The sequence below is a fragment of the Tribolium madens genome, unplaced genomic scaffold (genome assembly GCF_015345945.1).
Source record: "Tribolium madens isolate multiple individuals breed KSU strain unplaced genomic scaffold, Tmad_KSU_1.1 Scaffold_7;HRSCAF=85;Tcas5.2_LG10, whole genome shotgun sequence".
Taxonomy (NCBI): Eukaryota; Metazoa; Arthropoda; class Insecta; order Coleoptera; family Tenebrionidae; genus Tribolium; species Tribolium madens.
In genome coordinates, this window is record NW_025401050.1 from 9,656,817 (window position 1) to 9,676,988 (window position 20,172).

A 20,172-nucleotide genomic window follows, 5' to 3' on the forward strand; every position below is an offset into this window, starting at 1 on the left:
GATACCAAACAAGAATTTTTTTCGTATTGTTTCACTCAATATTTTCGAACAAAATTTTGGGAGGAAGTAGACATTAGCCAAGGCTATAAATGTGGAAAATTTTATTGTTGAAGAAAATCGGGTTCGGAAGATATAAATTTTTGAATTGAAGTTGAGGCAAAAAAAAAATTTTGCACTCGATACCAAACACGAATTTTTTTCGCATAGTTCCAAACAAAAATTTTTAATGAAATTTTAGAGACTAATAGACACTATAATGACCTATCATCACCTCCATTTTGATTCTCTAAAACTTCCAAGTACAATTTTTGTCGCAAATACGAGCCCAACTTTCTTAATTATTGTTAAAACAAGTCGAAAAATGGCCAAAACCAATTCGCAAACTTGTCGAATTGATTTCACCACGCAAAACGCCAATTTCTCGCTCGGAAAGTGTACTTTTCGCTCGCATGAACTGGAAACATTTAACCGTTTTCGTGTGAATTGCTTCAAACAAAACAATAAACGCAGATCTAATCGGTGTTCTAATCGAAAATCCAAAACCGTGTAAAAATTGTGTGAGTGGATGAGGTCGAGGGGTCGTTTCTAATTCAATTTAAGTAATGAAATTTCCGGCTATTGTGTCCTTGCTTTCATGCTATTATCGATAATTCGACTTTTTAAAGTTAATTTTGGACTACATTATTGCCAACGCGTGCAAAAGATAAAATCACAATTATGACGAATTGTGAATTTTTCGGGTTTTTAGCGACGTTGTTAGGTCGATAAAGATACAAAAATAAATAAATGAAGACTATTAAAGGAATTTAACTCGATTGCAACGATGACTTGATTTAATTACACGCAACTGGAAACTCGGGAATTAATTATTCGCAGAGGGAAAACTTAATTAAAAGTTGCAATTTTTCTCATTTTCTCATTTTTACTGCTCTCTGAAAAAAAAAATCAAAATTTTAGGGGAGGGAATTTTTTAATGAGGGAAAAAAGAGATACTTTTGCATATTTTAAGCTTAAATTCTTCAATTACTCGTAGTAAAAATTATTTTTTCTCCCTAAGAAAAGTCAAAATTTAAATTCTTTTCTTCTGTTCGTTATTAAGTAATTGGATATTTTAGCCCAGTTTTTTTTCGACAAGTGCCGAAAATTATTCGTTTCCTCCCTCAATTACTCAGAATTACCAAGAAAAGTAAAAATTTGAGTTAATTTTTTCTCGATAAGTAATGCAAATTACTTTTTCGCCCTAAGAAACGTAAAAATCAAAATTTGAGTAAAGTTAGTTTTTTTTTTAAGAAGGAAAAAAAGATATTTTCCTTCTTCTGTTCCACCAAATTTGCGTTTTTACATTTTAGAGGAAGTAAGTGAGTGAGTAAAAGTTGCAATTTTTCTAATTTTTACTGCTCTCTGAAAAAAAAATCAAAATTTTAGGGGAGGGGATTTTTTAATGAGGGAAAAAAAAAGAGATACTTTCTTCCCTCCCTTCAAAATTGCATGTTTTAAGCTTAAATTCTCCGATTACTCGTAGTAAAAATTATTTTTTCTCCCTAAGAAAAGTAAAAATTTGAGTTGTTTAAATTTTTTCCTCGAAAAGTAATGCAAATCACTTTTTCGCCCTAAGAAACGTAGAAATCGAAATTTGAGTTAAAGTTACATTTTTTTGAGAAGAAAAAAAATATTTTCTTTCTTCTGTTCCACCAAATTTGCGTTTTTACATTTTAGAGGAGGTAAGTGGGCATTTCAGACTTTGTTCATAAACACTGACTTTTTTCGACAAGTACCGAAATGTTTCCTTTCCTCTCTCAATTACTCAGAATAAAAATCACTTTTTCAAAATTTAAAAAAAAGTTGTAACTGTTCAAAAAAAAAACATTTCTGGACTTTTTTCTTTTTGTTTCATTTTGACGAGAGCGGGAAATGTCCACTTTCCTCCCTCATTTCTCACAATAAAAATCTCCCTCAATTTCTTACAGTAAAAATTACTTTTTTGCCTCTATCCAACCAAATTTCCGTTCTTAACTTTTTAAAAGGAGGTAAGTGGACAATTTCAGCCCTTGTTGTTAATTTTTTTTTCCGACAAGTGCGGTAAATGTCCTCTTTCCTCTCTTTTTTTTGCTCAGAGGTGTTATTAAGGAAAATAAACGTCTAAATTTGAGTGAAGTAAATTTTTTTATGGAAAAACAAAAAAAGAAATATTTTACTCCTTCTTTGAGGAAAGTGGGCATTTCAGCCCTTTCAAAATTTAAAAATTTGTAATAACTGTTCAAAAAAAAAACATTTCTGCACTTTTCACTTTTTGTTTTGATGAGAGCGGGAAATGTCCACTTTCCTCCCTCATTTCCCACAATAAAAATCTCTTTTTTGCTCAGGAGTGCTACCAAGAAATGAAAACGGCCGCCCCCACCGCCCCCGACTCGACAATCACCAAACTTCTCTCGTGCGCTTTCGCAATATCATCGAAAGAAAGCGCCGCTCTGGGATTCCCCGACTTCCCCCTCGATAATCTCACCCTAGGTGCAAAAATCCTCGAAAACAACCCCAAATTATCACCTTACGACCTCTTTTTCCGCCTATACCCCTACAAGATTTTCCTCAAAGAGCAAATAACACATTTAGAGTCACTTTTGGGGAGCTTTGACGTCACACCACAACCCCAAACAGCATTTTCCTCTTTTACAAAAAAAATAAAATCGTTTTTGGAGACTCCAAACCCTCAAAAAACTTACATCGAAACCGAATATCAGAATAAATTGATTGAGGAAATGTTACAGAGTGAGGAGATTGCAGATTTCTGTATTATCGGCCCGCGAGGCTGCGGTAAAAGCCTATTAGTGCAACAAGTTGCCAACATTGCGGGAAAAAAAACCGAAAATATAGTTTTATACCAAGACATGACCGCTAGGGACTTAATCCAACAACGAACAACACTGGAAAATGGCGACACTGTTTGGACTCTATCGCCGCTAGTGTTGGCAGCACTGGAGGGGAAAATCGCCATATTGGACGGAATCCACCGAATCCACCCGAGCACACTTTCGGTACTTCACCGATTGGTCCAAAACCGCGAATTGCAACTCCACGACGGCAAACGACTTGTCAGTCACCAGTCCTACCAACTGCTCAAAACCAAATTCACTGACGCGCAACTCACCCAAAGCGGGGTTTTACCCATTGACCCCAACTTCCGCATTGTTGCAATCGGGGAACCCCCGGATTCGACCAATTGGTTAACAGCGGAGGTTTTAAGCTTGTTTTTGTTCCACCAGGTCCGGACTTTAACCAAACAGGAGGAACTCCACATTGTGACCTCCAAATACGGCCCTGTGTCCCAACAAATGCACAAAATAATCGAGTTGGCTCATGTGTTACGTCACAGTGGGGATCAAACTCTACTAAATCTAGCAGGCCATCTGTCAACGCGACAAATATTGAGACTAGCAGCAAGAATGTCAAAATTCCCCACTGGTCTCTATGACGTCCTTGAAACGACTTTTATGATCAAATTTTTGCCATCATTAGCACGGGAGGCTTTGGAACGCACATTTGACAGGTTAGGTGTGACAAACCGGTCACGTGACCCGATTAATGTCAAATGTGAGGTACAAAATGGCGTCTTGACAATTGGCCAATCATCGATTCAGGTCTACCAAACGTCAAATTTGTCTAAAGTCCCTGAAATTTTATTTTATGACGTCCCCCAACACCTCCAACTCATGGAGAAACTCCTCCAGGATTTCCATTTAGGTCAACACATCCTCCTCGTGGGGAATCAAGGAGTCGGGAAGAACAAGATTATTGACCGGTTTTTACAATTAATGAATCGGCCACGTGAATACATCCAGTTGCATAGGGATACCACCGTTCAAACCCTAACAGTGCAGCCAACTGTCAAAGATGGCGTTTTGGTGTATGAGGATTCGCCACTTGTCAAAGCTGTCAAAAACGGCCATGTTTTGGTGGTGGATGAGGCCGACAAGGCCCCCACTCACGTGACGTGCATTTTGAAGAGTTTGATCGAGTCGGGTCAGATGGTACTGAGCGATGGGCGCAGAATCGCCCCATATGGGTCCCCACCCGACCATATCGCCATCCATCCCGATTTCAGGGTGGTAGTACTGGCGAACAGGCCCGGATTCCCCTTCCTCGGGAACGACTTTTTCGGGGCCTTGGGGGACCTCTTCAGCAGCCACTCGGTGGAAAACCCCGACGCGGACGCGGAAATCACACTTTTGCGCCAGTACGGCCCTGGAGTCCCCCTGGAAACTGTCAAAAAACTCGTCAAACTCTTCGGGGAATTACGCAATATGGCCGACCAAGGCCTAGTGTCATACCCATATTCCACTCGTGAGGTTGTCAACATTGTCAAACATTTGAATAAATTCCCTGATTCGGACCTGGACGAGGTGATTTACAACGTGTTCGACTTTGATCGGTACTCGTCGGAGGTCATTGACACTTTGGGGGAAGTCCTGGAGAAGTATGGTTTTCCGGGGGGGAAAACCCCGAAAAAGACAAAACCAATTCAAGTGACCATAAATCGGGACAGTAACTTGGACGTGAGCGCTCCCAAGCACGGGAAGGAGGACCCAGAGAATGACCCCCATGTTGGGGGAAACACCTGGGCTGGGGGGAGTGGCGGTCGAGACACGGCGGGTCTGGGGGGGAAAGGGGGGCCCTACCGGCTCGACAAAGGCCACAAGGTGTACCAACTGTCCGATGAGGAGAAAAACACAGTTCCTGAACACGTCCAAAGGGCGGCTCGTGAAATGGGGCGCAGGGCGTTTCAGGAAAAACTGAAAGAAATCGGGATGAGTGGTTACGACGCCTCGCTTTACAACCAATTCTACCACTCTGTTGAACGTCAAGTGCAGAGTTTAAGGGTGATTTTGGGGAATTTACAGGCGAAAAACAAGGAACGCCACTGGACTCGCCACCAAACCTCCGGGGAATTGGACGATGTGAAACTGATCGACGGCCTCCTGGGGGAGAAGACAATTTTCAGGAGACGCGCGGAGCAGGACCCCGAAATGGGGGCCCCCCAAACCAAACCGAAGCTCTTCAGACTAGTCGTCGACGTTTCGGGGAGTATGTATAGGTGATTTTTTCTACAACTCCGGTTTTTCCCCTAATTGACCCTAAACCCAGGTTTAATGGCTACGACGGGCGACTAGATCGCGAGCTTGAAGCCGCTGTGTTGGTCATGGAAGCGTTTCAAGGCTTCGCCGATAAAATCCAATACGATATTATCGGCCATTCGGGCGAAGCGCCCTCTATCCCCATTGTCAAGTTGAAGGAACCCCCGAAAAACAACAAAGAACGATTGGATATAGTCCGGGTATGTGCACGACTTACACTTGAGATTTTTTCTACGAGTCGTTGTAGATCATGCATGCGCATGCGCAGTATTGTTGGTCCGGTGATCACACACTAGAGGCCGCTGAGGAGGCGATTAATTCGCTCGCTGAGGAAGATTGTGACGAGGGGATTGTCATTGTGCTTTCTGATGCGAATTTGGAACGGTATAGTATACCGCCATCCAAGTTGGCTCAGGTTTTGACCTCGAAAGCTAATGTTAGTGCCTATGTTGTTTTTATAGGGGGGTTAGGGGACCAAGCTGAGAGGTATGGCGCACGAGTGGCATACATATATTTTTTCTACGAATTTTATGTTTCAGATTAACGCAAAAATTGCCAGCTGGACGTGCTTTTATCTGTCGAGACGTCACACAATTGCCCCAAATCTTGAAACAAATCTTCTCCTCGTCGGTTATCAATATATGAGGGGGTGGGTAGGGGTAAACGAATTTTAATTGTAAATATGTATTAAGAGAAATATATTTTATTATTAAAAATGTCTTTCAACAATGACAGTTGATTTAATTACTTGAAAATATCACAGTGAGACTTGAATAATTACAAAAACATTATTGCAACAAGAAAAAGTTTAAGTGCATAGTTGGTTGCCTATTTTACACTTACGTACTAACGCTTTAAATGTTATATTATTACCGTTATTGAATTTAATTTCTTAAAGCATTAATTATTAGTCGATTTGGTATTAATAAATATACAGTCATAATAATTTTATGTAACAATTACAAATTTGTGGTGTATAATTGGTTGCTTGTCTTTATATTAGTTTTTTGTATTTTTTGTTTATTAATTATTTATACAAATGTAATAACAACGAAAAACATAAGTTGTGTTACATAAATGATTCAAATATGTGTTATATTCTATTAAGTCGACTTTATTGTCCAAAAATCGAATTTGGCCAAATTATGTAACCAACTATTGAAATATAAAAACAAAAGAGAAATAAATGCTTGTTAAATGTAACTAATAATAGAAACAACGTTTTTTATAACAATTGATTAAATTGCCTAAAAATAAAAATGCTTGTATTGATGGTTGCTTGACTTTTAATAAAAGTTATTTAAAATTTACAATATGAGTGTTATTGATAACATTCTTAGTGCATAGCGTAATCAATAGTGCATTCGGTAACAACAAAATCACAATTATAATAATTTAATGTAATAATAAAAATCTGAGTTGTATAACTGGTTGCCTACATTGTGCTGTTTATTCGATTCATTGTTGATTTGTAATTTATACGATGACAGTGAAAAACACCGAATATATTAAATAAACGATTTGAATGTGTTTTTTGCCCCCTTAAACCGTCCTGTTTTTTTTTAAAACTTCAACGGGTTAGTGGCATTACATAACCTCACTTTTCAAATTGGAGGGAAAAACCTAATTTACACACAATTAAAACCAGGGCCCTTCAAAGGGCTCAGAAGACAAACCATTTGCACCGATTTATTTATTACGTGGCCCCCATTTTAGAAAAACGTCAGAAACATTGATGCTTTACCAAAATTGGCAACTAAATTGATAATGAGGCAATGAATTAAAAGCTGATATTTGGGAAATTGTTTCCCGTGTGTGAAAATTCCTGAAAATGAAAATGCCTGAAAAATTTTCTCGGTTCTCGCCCGATGCCAGTTAGGGGAAACGGCGTTGCCAACCCATGGTTGCAAACTAGTGTTTTGTTTGTGGTACCCCAAGGATTGTTTTTGTCCCAAATGCGTTTTGGTGTTTTCCCGGGGCTTATCTCAGTGTTTCATTGTCGGAAAATCGTGAAAATCGTGCGAGAAAAGTGCATTTATTAGTGTTTATTTGTTTGTTAGGTTGGCGGTCTGGCGACGCCAAGCCGCATGGTACCATGGGATAATCATGTACGTCGGTGACAAGTGAAACAATTCGCATTCTGAAGGTAAAAATAAACACAGGTTGGGAGTGTTTTCGCCCCCTTGTGTGCCCCCTGACTTCGCCCCAGCCATTCCCTCACCCCTCGATTGCCACTAAAATAATTAGAAATGGTTTACGCAGATCCCTGTAATCGCAGCCCCAAATACGACTAAACCGTCCCAGGAGCGGCACCACAGCCCCTTTTAACCTTTTTTAGGGGAAAAATCAATGAAACGGCAAAAATGACCGACGACGAAGGCCCGAAATACAAAGACGGCGACATTGTTTGGGTGAAATTGGGGCCTTGTTGGTGGCCCGGAGAGGTCACAGAAAACGCCCCCGAGGACTTCACCTCCAAGAAACCCCCCCTAGCCATCGTCAAGTTCTTCAACGAGGCCACTTAGTAAGTCAACCCTTGCAAAAACCACCCTAACCTAACTTTTCTAGTGAGTTTGTCAAAACCCCCAATCAGATTTATAACTACAACTGCGAGCGCAAAAATGAGTTTATTAAAAAGGGAATGGGTGAGTCGTAGTGTGTCAAGAGACGGTTATAACCCCCCTGAATTGCAGACTCCTTCCGGGCTAATAACCCCCACATGGAGAAATTCCCAGGGGACGTGTCTTTAGCCGAAATACGCACTGACGGCAACCCCAACATCCTCGCAGACCCCATTTTCGCCCCCCAGAAGCGGAGCAACATCATCGCGGAGGTGTTCGGCAGCCCCGCGCCCAAGAAGACCCCCAAGGAGGGGAAACACGCCCGGGGACGCAGTTCAAGTAGCCCCCCACTCGCCCAATTTCCTTAACTAAACAAGAATTTTTCCAGAAAATTCGGGTAAAAAACCCAAATTGAACATCACCCATCGTCGATTTCTGGGTTGTGACGACTACGAGGCCCACATCCGGGTCCAATTTCCGGGTAAAGACGTCGAAAACTCCAGTGGTGACGAAGAAATCGTCAAATTAAATGCCGAACCAAACAAAACGTTCAATTGTTCGTCTTGTAATTTTCAAACGAATCGAATCGACGTGATGTTGTTTCACGTCAAATGTCATATTAAAGGAATCGCGTCGCCTATGCCGGTAAAAAAGAAAACTGTACCGAAAAAGAAGAAATCGAAGATAATTAAACATATAACGTCCGATGATGACCACACGAATTCTAGTTCGGCATTCCTCGACACCGATAGTGAGGAAGAAAAGCCGAAACCGAAACGAAGAAGAAGAGTCACCTCACCGAAGAAGAAACCAAAACGAAATGAAGAACCCACAATTGACATTAGGACGAATCTCCTCGCCGAATGGTCCGACAGTGAAAACGAAGAAGTCGAAACAAGTAAAGAAAAAAATGAAGATGAAGAAAACAACAAAAATGAAGAAAAAGAGCACAAATCGTGTTTTGATTTCGACGATGAAGAAGAAGAAACGTTAGGTGAGACCACAGCCGGACGTAAAATCCCACGTGTAATCCCCCCGAAATCAAGCGAAATTGAAGAAGAAACTGAAGAAACGACGAAAAGTAGCGACGAATTTAAAGATTTAATGGAATCGACGTCAGTACCCGATTTACCAGACGTACCACCGGAAGTGAAACCACAAAATAATATCAAAACGGAAGTTGCAACGAAATTAACCAATCCGAAGAAACGTTTCGTTAAATCATTTGAAGATTTCGAATTGTTGCAAAACGAACAACGCAAAGCACAGGAAGAAGAAGAGAAGAAAGGGAAAGTGGTAGTGGAAGCGGTCGAACCACCACCCGAACACAAAACAGCCGAATCCGAAAAAGAAGAAGAAGAAGAAGAAAAGATCGAACCCAAAGAAGAAAAGATCGAACCTAAAGAAGATAAGATCGAATCAAATCTTCAAATATCGAAATTGAAATGTCAGATTATGTCAAAACTAGGCGATGAAGAACCAGAAGTGAGCAAAACGAAGAAATCACATCGGTCACCCAGAAGCAAGATTTTGGAATCGTACCGAAAAGACAAGAGGAAAAGTGTGGAAGAAGTGAAGAAAGACGAGGAAGAGGATGTGGTTAAGCAAGTCGAAGAGCTTCCAATTGAAGAAAAAGAAATGAAGAAACTTGATGAAGAAATCGAAAAGATCAATCCAATCGATGATTATCTCAACGATTTTCTTTTCGATTTGCAGAAGAAGGAAGAGAGTCCTAAAAATGACAAAATCGAAGAAGAAAAAGAAGAAGAAAGCGCCCCAAATGAGGTTCGAATCAAATCGGATTCGGGTGATATTGATATTGCTATCAAAACAAATTTGAGTAATTTTAATAAAGGTGAAGAAGAAATGTCTGCATTGAGCACACTTGCAATGGTTTCGCAATTGGAAGAAGAAAAACCAATAGAAGAAGAAAATGAAGAAATTAAGTTACCATTTGTGGAAAAACCGGAAACGGAAATGGTACCAATCGATGGTAATTTGACTAAAGTTTCCGAAAAAGACTTAGCTGATAGTCAAGTTGAAATCACAGCAACGTGTAAAAAACCCGTCACTTTGACCAATTTCTCAATGGATTTCTCCGAATGTAATAGTAATAGTAATAATAGTGAAACGAGCGAAGTGAGTGAAACAAAAACTGAAGAAACAAAAAAGAATGACGATTTAATGGATTTAGAAGAACATATACCGTCACAAATCGTCGATAAAAAAACAAAAGATGATGAAGATAAGGAAGAAGATAATCCTCCATCAAAACTCCTCGAACGTTTAACCGAAAAACCGAAAACGATAAAAGTGCCTAAAGATAGTACAAAAGTGACGAAGAAATTCATCATTAAATCGCCAACTAGTAAAATTATTAAACCGGTTACAACCTCAAACAAACCGGTTATTTTATCCGAGAAGATAATTAAACCGATTACCCCCACTACTGCTTCAGTTTCTGTACAAAAAGTCACCTCGAAACGTAATTTACACGATCCTGACGAAATCGACGCTTTTATCATACAAAAAGGTAATAAAACGGAAGAAGAAGAAGAAGAAGAGGAAAATGAAGAAATACCGGTGAAAAAACTGAAGAAAAATACAACAGGAATGGATTTGAAAAAATTACAAGTTTCATCAACTGCAACATCGGTGAAGAAAAGAGGCAAAGCGAAGATTTTACAACAGACAATAATTACACCAGCTGGTGAAATAATCCAACCAGGGGTACCAACCTCTGATGATAATGTTTTTGATATTAATTCAATGCCGATTGTGCTCTCCGATCAGATTCTCACACCGGAATCGATTGAAAATATGCCGATTTATTTATCCGAGGCACCAGCCGAGCAACCGAAAATCGTTAAAAAAGCAATCCCAAGTCAAATGCGTGTTATTAATAAATCAATATCTTCATCTGGCACCAAATTGATAAAAACACCCAAAATTCTAGGTACTATGGGTACCAAACTGATCAAACAAAATTCATTTAGTCCGAAACAAAAATTTGTTATTGTAACACAACCAACAGCTACAGCAACAACAAGTAAATATACAGTGGGTAAAAAACAAATTGTTAAAAGTGCGGGAACTTTAACTAAAGTGCAAAATATAGCACCGGAACCATCCGGAAATAAAATAATGATTTTGACAGATCAACAAGGACAACAACAACGTGTACTTCTAACACCAGCACAACAAAAAATGATGGGGTACCAAAATCAAGGTACGAAAATTAAAACTGTGATGAAAGGTGAGGCGAAGCCGAGCTATTGCAACTACTAATCACATATAACTTGTTTTTTTTTTTTTTCACAGGTAATATAATCCAGAAGGCTAAGGATGGTTCAATGCCTGGTTCTAGTGGTTTAATCACTAAAACCATCACTCCGAGTCGTGTTTTAACACAATTAAAAAAACCAATCGGTCGTAAAATACAAATGCAAAGTCAAAAAGTACCAATTAAACCACCACCATTACAACAAAAAACCATTCTTATTAAAAATCAACATGGCCAAACTGTACGTAAAATTCAAGGTACTGATGATGCATTATTAGATAAACAAGTCGCTGAACAAATCGAAGCGATCAAAGCAAGCGGTGTATTACAACAAAAACAAGAGATTTTGAATTATAAAAATAAAACGTCGACAGTACGACGTTCATATGTGAAGAAAATTGATAGTCCGAAAAAAACCGAACCGGTTCCCCCACTCGCACCAATATCACCGAAAAAACCCGAAGTGGAAAAACAACAGGAGGGTAAATCCCTTCATCAGTTGGTAATACAGGACGCTATGGGTAATCAAACGACGATCACAGAAGGCCAAATTTTGGCATTACCAAGTGAGACTATTGATGGTCAACCACAATCCTATATGTTGGTAACATTGGATGAAAGTGGAAATTTAACACCGTTGAATAATGAAGCGTTATTATCACTTGATCCCAATTTGGGATTAGGTGGGGATTTAGGGAATACGGTTTTACAAATCGATCAAAGTGAGGGAATAACAACAACAACAACAGCAGCAACAACAACAACAACACAGTCGGAGGTTAAAAGTGAAGAAGTGGTGGCGCCACCTGTCACAAAAGAGGAGGAAAAACCCGATGGACAACAATTAATTGTAACGGGGGATCCCATAGCTGCACAAAAATTTCTAGAATCACTAACTGAAGGTAATACAGATTTGGCAAATATATTAGCAAATGCTGAAGGTTCAATTTTGATTCATGCTGATGGTCAACAAATTCTAATAAATACAGATTCCGACAATCAAATGTTATTATCAGTCAATACAGATAATTTAAATATGGCGGAAAGTAGTGAAGGTGGGGGTAATCCGATTTTTGCTACACAACCATCGAAAAATCAAGATATCCTTGCAGCTGCCCTCGCCGACACTGATGTATTTCAAGGTGAACAAAATAATGGCCAAAAAGTCTCACAATTGAGTCCAAATAGTAGTCTATATCCGATTAATGTCGGTAACGTATTAGAAACAAGCTTAACTTTGAATTCACCAATCATGACACCGCTTGAAGTCCCATCGACCAATAGTAAAAAGATTGATGAGAGTGATATTTTAGCACCAGTACCTAAAACAGTCGATCTACCAATCACAATCACCGATCCTAATATATCACAGACTGTATCCCAGCAACAAGTTTCGTTGCCTAGTAACATAGAATTATCATTACCAATAAGCGAGTCGGCAATAGTCACGTGTTCAGAGATGAGTTACTATTCGTTGCCGAGTCTCGAATCGGATCGAAGTATGCCGATTTTGACCGAAGATGAGCCGAAGGATGATGAGAAGGGGGGGAATGATGAGAGTGAGGGGTTGTGTACACTTGGGGGCGAAATGTGTAGTTCTTTGAGTGAGCCCCCCCCTGATATGTTTGATTTGTCGGCGGTTTTGTCCTCCCAGAAGGAGAAGGACGAGTCGAATCCGGGATCGGTGACTGAGACGAGTAGTCCGAATACTGTGAATGAGGATTCGTGCGAAATTCCGGTCCAGCCGGAAATTGTGACGAAATTGGAGGGGGAGGAGAAAGAGGCGAATTCGACTGAGGTGTAAATAAGTGTAAATTGGAGGAGGGGGATTTTTGTATATATTAATTGTTAAATTTATGTACGAGTGTACATAAAGATGATGCTTCTTTTTTATTCATATCTTTTTAACGATTATGATAGGTAAGACATATATGCACACTTAGGTCAAGTTATGCTTATTGTAGATGTATGTTAGAGTAGCTTCCATGTGTCATTTTTCGTGTGATGAAGTTGGTACTGGATAGGATTTTAATCTTGATTAAGACACGTTAAGTAAGCTAGAGATAATGTTCTTTTAAAGATTATGTTATGTATAATTTTATTGTAATAAAAAATTAATCATATTTCTGATATACCTATCAGCCTTGTCTAATTCGAGCTTTAACCAAAAAACCTACCAAAATTTCATATTACCAGTGTTCCACATCAAAAACATAAAATTCACCAGATTTACCAAATTTTCACCAGATTGGGAAGCACACAGTTTTCACGTTAAAAGTTTGCTCAACTCTTGAAAAAAGCTTATTTTCAATAAAATTTTGCGAAATAATTGTGTTTCTGGCTGAAAAACGCTCGAGAAATGACTTAATTTCTCGATTTTTCAGGCAAAACTTGAGATTTTAGTACAAAGACGTGCTTAAGCGCGTTTTTGGCCAAACTTTGTGGTTTCTGAACTTATTTTTGTCTTAATTTTGCTTAGAAATCAGTTAAATTGAATAAAACAAACAAAATAACAATCCTTTTTGTAATTTTTGGGCGTGTGAAATGATCAAGTTAGAGGAGTTTCAGCTTAAAAATCTGTTTGAATCTTCGAAAAAGCAAAAAAATTACCATTTTCAGCCTATTTCTGTGTTTTTTGGCTTGTTGATAAAATTTTGCAAAATTATTGCATTTCTAGCAGGAAAACGTACTAAGACTCCAGAAAATGCAAAATTAATGTAATTTTCGACTTAATTCGTTGCTTTTTGAATTCGTATTAGCTAAAAACATTCTTATTTTGCTCAAAAATCGAGTAAAACCAGATTTTATAAGATAAATGAGCCTCTGGTTCAAAAACGAAGTAACTCGAGCGAAACAAACTAAAATAAAATCAATTTCGATTTAATTTTTAATTTTTTTCTCTGCTTCAACGAAATTTTTAGAGTTTTCTTTGTTTGTATCTAAAAAACGCGCTTAAACACTTGAAAAGGGCAACAATAACGCAGTTTTTGGTTGATATTTTGACTTGTTTTTAACGAAATTTTGCGAAATAATTTCTAACTGAAAAATTATTCGAAAAAGACAAAAATAAATTGTCATTTTCGATCCTATCTAGTAAAATTTTGTAAAAAACTTCGACTTTTTTTGAAAAAATTGACGAAATAACCAAGTTTCTGGTTATAAACGTGAGAATTGCTCGAAAAACAGTTTTTTTCATTTCCAAAAAATCGCCAGATATTAGAATTTTTACAAAAGCTTTCACCAAATCATCAGACTAACATGAAAATCACTGACAACACTGCATATTATTGACTTACCAGTGTTGCCATCGCAAAAAAATTAAAAACACCAATTTCGAGTTGAAAAATTTAAGGAAAGTTTACGTTTTGTTGTGTAAAAATCTAAAAAATCTTTTTTTATCACAGTTTAGTGATTTTTTTACTCGGTATGGCAAAATCTCACAGTTTTTAGCATAAAAATCCACTCAAAAAACGTGTCGAAACGGCCGAAATATGCAAAAATAGCGTTATTTTCGACTTTATTTGTTATTTTTTTGATTTGTTTTAGCGAAAAACCTGAATTTTAGTACAAAAACACGCATTTTCGGCCTATTTTTTGACTTTTTTAAGTGGAAAACGGGCTTAAACACTTGAAAAATAGCAGCGTTTTTGGCTTATTTTGTTAAATTTTTGGCTTGTTTTGAACGGAATTTTGTAATTTAATTGTAATTTATGCTGTAGCAAAGAGGGAAAAGTTTGTGGCGATTATTGTGACCCTTCATTTTAATTTTATGTTGAGATAGGCAACCGATTATACACTATTGTTTTGAAAAAAATTACGTAGATTATTATTTTTGTAGTAAAATAAAAGCAACCACAATTTTTAAACGTTGAGATAGGCAACCAGAAATGACATTTTTGAAAATGTAGATTGTCATTTTTAGTAACATCTTTAAAAAAAACAAACAGAACTCCAATTTTTAAGCAATTTATGGTTGTTAAATTATTTTAAGAAAATGTAGCAAAACACCTAATTAAGTTTCTGGCTAAAAAACGAAAAAAATGCTCAAAAAAAAATAAAAATTATCATTTTCAATTGGAGAAAATCACTGTAAATATTGGAATTTTTACAGAAGTTTTTATTAAATTACTGGAAATAAAAGTTACTAGATCTGGTGAAAGTTCACCAAGCCTGGCAACACTGCTTTTTACATTATTATCAAGAAACAATTCATTTTTTATTTAATTCTTTGGGGGAGTTCATGTAGTAGAGGTGTATTACTGGTTGCGTTAGCTTTATGAAAAAACTATATTTTGTGTTAATAAAAAGCTGCAAAAATTGCACTTTATAAGTTATTTGTATCAAATAAAATACAGTATTTTATTTAATTCCCAAGTTTAGTATAGACGTATTACTAGTTGCATAAGCCTGGTAGTTCACAATTTTTATTTCAAATAAATTATATTCTAATTTGTTTATTTTTATAAACTAAAACTCAATTTTTAACACAACTTTTTTAGTTGTATTACAGGTTGCATAAGTCAATTAGAAAAAAACTTATTTTTTGCTGTTTTTTGTACAAAAAAATTGCACGGACGCAAATTTACAGACACTACATGTCTAAAAACACATTTCATTCAATTTGTGTCCAATTCTTTCCAAACGTATTACTGGTTGCATAAGTCGCTTATTAGTTTCAGGGAAAAAAATTGTGTTGCTCTAATCCTCTAATGTACAATTTTATTCAAAAAAAATTAATCAAATTCCTAAATGTATTTAAAGACAACGTCGCGCTTATCGCCCACTGTCTGTAACTCGACTTTTACAGGACTCTGTAACCAAAAACTCAACAATTCTTCTGTATACCCGATCAAAAAGTACATTTTCCTCGCACTAACACTCCTCCTAACAATCCCAGCGATCCTTATGATATTATGTTGTCTTTTGATGATAATTTCGCTCAAAAACAACGCATGCCAAGTCCCGGTCATAAACTTGCGGATGAAAACGTCCTCAATTGCGGTCTCGGAGGCCCTTAGGCCGCCCTCCAAGTTGGCTGAAATCACAATGAGCCCCCTTGTTTTGCCTCGAATGCAACTTACAAGTGTTCCACGAGTTCCAGGTCTTGCGATGGGCGATTTGGTGGGGCGGATTGGCCATTTCGTAAGTGAGGGCTAGGTCCTTCCTGGGGGTGATGCGATAGCGGCCTGATTGCGATTTGGGGCACACTGTGGAGGTGTGCAAGAGGCGGTGGAGGGTGGGTGGGCGCAGGACCTGGGGGCGCCGAAGTGAGGTTAAGTTTCTTTAAAAGGGGTACTTACGTTTCTGAGATGCGGGAGAGACATTTTTGAGCGAATTTGTATGATTCGTTTTCTTGGTTAGGTTGGTTTTTGAACGAGTGAGAATTTTGGGAAGATGGCGCTGTTCATATAGAAAGAAAACTGTAACGTGATGGGATTACAGATTACTGTAATGTTACTGAACGTATTTTTTGTCAGTTTTACATAAAGAAATAATCCATTTGATTAAATCGTCAATTTATTGTGTTAAATACCCAAATTTTTCATTAGGAGTTTTTTTTTTAATTATACTGAGTGATCTATAAAAATAGTACCTCCAGCGACTGTCATTTATTTTTTGGTATTAAATAATTAAAAAACTGATAATGTTTCTACCACAGATCAGTAGTGGAACAAAACAAATTTCCTTTTTTTGTTGATAATTTTTTATAACAAATAAAAAACTTTACCCACATTACAGTTTCCTGTTTTCGGTATTCAAATTAAAGCGCGAAAACACCGTATTACCATGACGCCTTATTGAAATTTGATCGATATTCTGTCAAAGTTTGAAAAATGGCCGAACGTATCATCCCCCTAAGCACAACCCTTGTAAAATATGACAATCCAGTCCTTGTTACGAAACACGAAGAAAAGAAACCTACTCTTGCTAAGGTACTTCCCATTTTTCTCCTCAAACGCAACTTCTCTTCTCCTCAAACTCAACTTTTCTCCTAATCAAACTCAATATTTTTCTCGTCAAACTTAATTTTTCTCCTCAAACTAAACTTTTCTCATTTTAAAACTCAACATTTTCCTCGTTAAACTGAACTTTTTCCTCCTCAAACTCAACTTTTCTCCTCCTCAAACTCAAGTTTCTTCGTCCTCAGATTCAACATTTTCCTTAAACTCAAGTTCTCTCATCCTCAATTCAACATTTTTCTCCTCAAAAACAATTTTTCTCCTCCTCAAACTCAACTTTTCTCCTACTCAGACTCAATATTTTCTTTGTGAAACTGAACTTTTCTCCTCAAACTCAACTTTTTTTCTCCTTAAACTATCTTTTCTTGATCTCAAACTCAATTTTTTTGTCTTCAACATTTTCTTCCTCAAACTCAACTTTTCTCTTCAAACTTAACTTTTCTTGTGCTCAGACTCAACATTTTCCTCGTCATAGTCAACTTTTTTTATCCTTAAATTCAACTTTTCTCCTCACACTTAACTTTTCTCGTCTTCAAACTCAACTTTATTCCTCCTCAATTTCAACTGTCCTCCTCAAACTCAATTTTTCTCCTCATCAGATTTAACATTTTCCTCCGCAAACTCAACTTTTTTCATCCTCAGACTCAATATTTTCTTCGTCAAACCCAACTTTTTTCCTCCTCAAATTCAACTTTTCCCGCCCTCAGAATCAACATTTTCCTCCTCAAACTCAACCTTTTACCTCCTCAGACTTAACTTACTTTCTTGTCCTCAGACTCAACATTTTCCTCGTCAAACTCAACTTTTCTCCCCATACTCAACTTTTTTACTCCTCAAAGTCAACTTTTCTCGTCGTCGTACTCAAAATTTTCTTCGTCAAATTCAACATTTCTCTCCTCAAACTTAACCTTTCTCATCTTCAGACTCAACAAATTCTTCGTCAAACTCAACTTTTTTCCTCCTCAATTTCAACTGTTCTCTTCAAACTCAATTTTTCTCCTACTCAGACTCAACATTTTCGTTGTCAAACTCAACTTTTTTCCTCCTCAAATTAATTTTTCTCCTCCTCAGATTCAACATTTTCGTTCTTTTTTCCTACTCGAACTCCACTTTTCGCCTCCTCAAACACAACTTCTCTTTTCCTCAAACTCAACTTTTTTCCTTCTTGAACTAACTTTTCTCGTCCTCAAATCCAACATTGTCCTCGTCAAACTCAACTTTTTTCCTCCTCAAGATCAGCTTTTCTCCTCAAAATTTTACTTTTATCGTCCTCAGAGTCATCAGTTTCTTCGTCAAACTCAACAGTTTTCCTCAAACTCAACTTTTCTCCTCCTCAGACTCAACATTTTCCTCGTCATACTCAACTTTTTTCCTCAAACTCAATTTTTCTCCTCAAACTCAACATTTTCCTCTTCAAGCACTATTTTTCTCTTATCAAACTTATTTTTTCTTCTCAAACTTATCTTTTTTCTCAAAATAAACCTTTCTCGTCTTCAGACTCAACATTTTTCTCCTCAAACTCAACTTTTCACGTCCTCAGACAAAACAGTTTCTTCGTCAAACTCAACTTTTCTCCTCAAACTTATTTTTTTCTTCCTCAAACAAAACTTCTCTTCTCAAACTAAAATTTTCTCCTACTCAAACTCAACTTTTCTCTTCAATCTCAACTTTTTTCCTCCTCAGATTCAACATTTTCCTTATTTTCTCCTACTCAAACTTCACTTTTTGCCTCTTCAAACACAACTTCCCTTTTCCTCAAACTCAACTTTTTTTCCTCCTTGAACTAACTTTTCTCGTTCTCAAACTCAATTTTTCTCGTCCTCAAACTCAACTTTTTTCTTCCTCAGATTCAACTTTTCTCCTCAAACTTTACTTTTCTCGTCCTCAGACTCATCAGTTTCTTCGTCAAACTCAACTTTTTCCTCCTCAAACGCAATTTTTCTTCTTCTCAAACTCAACTTTTCTCGTCCTCAAATCCAACATTGTCCTCGTCATACTCAACTTTTTTCCCCCTCAAACACAATTTTTCTCCTCAAACTCAACTTTTCCCTCCTCAAACAAGATTTCTTTTCTCCTCAAACTAAACTTTTCTCCTACTCAGATTCAACATTTTCCCCGTCAAACTCAACTTTTTTCTCAAACTAAACTTTTCTCGTCTTCAGATTCAACAGTTTTCTCCTCAAACTCAACGCAATTTTTATCCTCCTCAAACTCAACTTTTTCCTCCTCAAACAAAACTTCTCTTCTCCTCAAACTAAACTTTTCTCCCACTCAGATTCAACATTTTCCCCGTCAAACTCAACTTTTTTTCTCAAACTAAACTTTTCTCGTCTTCAGATTCACCAGTTTTCTCCTCAAACTCAACTGTCCTCCTCCCAACCCAATTTTTCTCCTGAAACTTACCTTTTCCCCTCCCAAAACTCAATTTTTCTCCTCCTCAAGCTCAACTTTTCTCGTCTTCAGATTCAACAGTTTCCTCCTCAAACTCAACTGTTCTCCCCCCAAAACCCAATTTTTCTTCTGAAACTTAACTTTTCCCCTCGCAAAACTCAATTTATCTCCTGAAATTGAAATTTTCTCCTCCTGAAACTGAATTTTCAGGAGCGCTCAGCTGAAGAATCGCACACTCGTGCCAAATCCGCGGCGATTCTAACCGACGCCCGTCGCGAAACCGAAGAGATCCTCAACACGATCCTCCCCCCCAAAGAATGGGAGGAGGAGGGCCAACTATGGAGGCAAAACGTCTCCACAACCCCTGCAACGCGTCTAGACGTCATCAATTTACAAGAACAACTCGATATGAGACTACAACAACAACAAGTTGGCCAAAATCAACAACAGATGGCGCTTCTTAATTCTTGTATTTTTTAGGCCCGCGAAACTGGGATTTGTCCCGTACGTCGCGAGTTGTACACTCAATGTTTCGACGAAATCATCCGACAAGTGACGATCAACTGCGCCGAGCGCGGCCTACTATTATTGCGCGTGAGGGACGAAATGCGCATGACCATTGAGGCCTACCAGGCCTTGTATTGCAGCAGTATTGCGTTCGGGATGCGCAAAGCGCTACAAGCCGAACAAGGCAAGAGTGATTTGCAACAAGATGTTGAGGATTTGAAAAGGGAAAAACAAGAATTGGAGCATCAAATAATCGAGTTGAAGCAGCGRGCGGAACAAGCCGATCGACGAGCAGCCGAAACGAGGTTAGCCGAAGAGAGGAAGCACACTGAAGAAATAGC

At 37.8% G+C, this 20,172-nt stretch overlaps 4 protein-coding genes across 4 annotated transcripts in view; 3 read left to right on the forward strand and 1 right to left on the reverse strand.

The window, feature by feature from the left end:
• The window catches only part of LOC123009999 (von Willebrand factor A domain-containing protein 8), a 15,204-nt gene extending 9,359 nt beyond the window's left edge, over positions 1-5,845 (forward strand). Inside the window, exons 6-9 of the mRNA XM_044406604.1 lie at positions 2,364-5,089; positions 5,140-5,329; positions 5,377-5,615; positions 5,669-5,845. Coding sequence (XP_044262539.1) covers positions 2,364-5,089; positions 5,140-5,329; positions 5,377-5,615; positions 5,669-5,774 — 3,261 coding nt within the window. The 3' untranslated portion in view covers positions 5,775-5,845. The remainder of the gene's footprint in view (positions 1-2,363; positions 5,090-5,139; positions 5,330-5,376; positions 5,616-5,668) is intronic.
• A 1,235-nt stretch (positions 5,846-7,080) lies between these two features.
• Positions 7,081-13,111, forward strand: LOC123009768 (titin-like). The gene is made up of 6 exons (XM_044406285.1): positions 7,081-7,275; positions 7,392-7,653; positions 7,698-7,774; positions 7,823-8,029; positions 8,079-10,946; positions 11,012-13,111. The coding sequence occupies exons 2-6, from the start codon at positions 7,493-7,495 to the stop codon at positions 12,775-12,777; spliced, it is 5,079 nt and encodes a 1,692-aa protein (XP_044262220.1). The 5' UTR covers positions 7,081-7,275; positions 7,392-7,492; the 3' UTR covers positions 12,778-13,111.
• Positions 13,112-15,675: 2,564 nt separating this feature from the next.
• LOC123009863 (28S ribosomal protein S24, mitochondrial) lies at positions 15,676-16,419 on the reverse strand. Its single transcript, XM_044406412.1, has 3 exons — positions 16,274-16,419; positions 16,055-16,226; positions 15,676-16,008 (listed from the first exon to the last, which is right to left on the reverse strand). Exons 1-3 carry the CDS (start codon positions 16,295-16,297, stop codon positions 15,719-15,721), a joined length of 486 nt encoding a protein of 161 aa, XP_044262347.1. The 5' UTR covers positions 16,298-16,419; the 3' UTR covers positions 15,676-15,718.
• A 363-nt stretch (positions 16,420-16,782) lies between these two features.
• Positions 16,783-20,172, forward strand: part of LOC123010056 (33 kDa inner dynein arm light chain, axonemal) — a 6,303-nt gene continuing 2,913 nt past the window's right edge. The window contains exons 1-3 of the mRNA XM_044406689.1: positions 16,783-16,906; positions 19,535-19,753; positions 19,805-20,164. Coding sequence (XP_044262624.1) covers positions 16,808-16,906; positions 19,535-19,753; positions 19,805-20,164 — 678 coding nt within the window. The 5' untranslated portion in view covers positions 16,783-16,807. The remainder of the gene's footprint in view (positions 16,907-19,534; positions 19,754-19,804; positions 20,165-20,172) is intronic.

What these genes read in the sequence shown, in the direction of transcription:
- LOC123009768 (XM_044406285.1), top strand. Translation starts at nt 7,493, where the DNA reads ATGACCGACGACGAAGGCCCGAAATACAAAGACGGCGACATTGTTTGG. An exon ending in GTTTATTAAAAAGGGAATGG is followed by an intron (nt 7,775 to 7,822) that starts GTGAGTCGTAGT and finishes CCTGAATTGCAG; the next exon opens with ACTCCTTCCGGGCTAATAAC. An exon ending in CGCCCGGGGACGCAGTTCAA is followed by an intron (nt 8,030 to 8,078) that starts GTAGCCCCCCAC and finishes GAATTTTTCCAG; the next exon opens with AAAATTCGGGTAAAAAACCC.
- LOC123009863 (XM_044406412.1), bottom strand. Translation starts at nt 16,297, where the DNA reads ATGTCTCTCCCGCATCTCAGAAAC. An exon ending in CTCTCCCGCATCTCAGAAAC is followed by an intron (nt 16,227 to 16,273) that starts GTAAGTACCCCT and finishes CGGCGCCCCCAG; the next exon opens with GTCCTGCGCCCACCCACCCT. An exon ending in CTGGAACTCGTGGAACACTT is followed by an intron (nt 16,009 to 16,054) that starts GTAAGTTGCATT and finishes TTGTGATTTCAG; the next exon opens with CCAACTTGGAGGGCGGCCTA.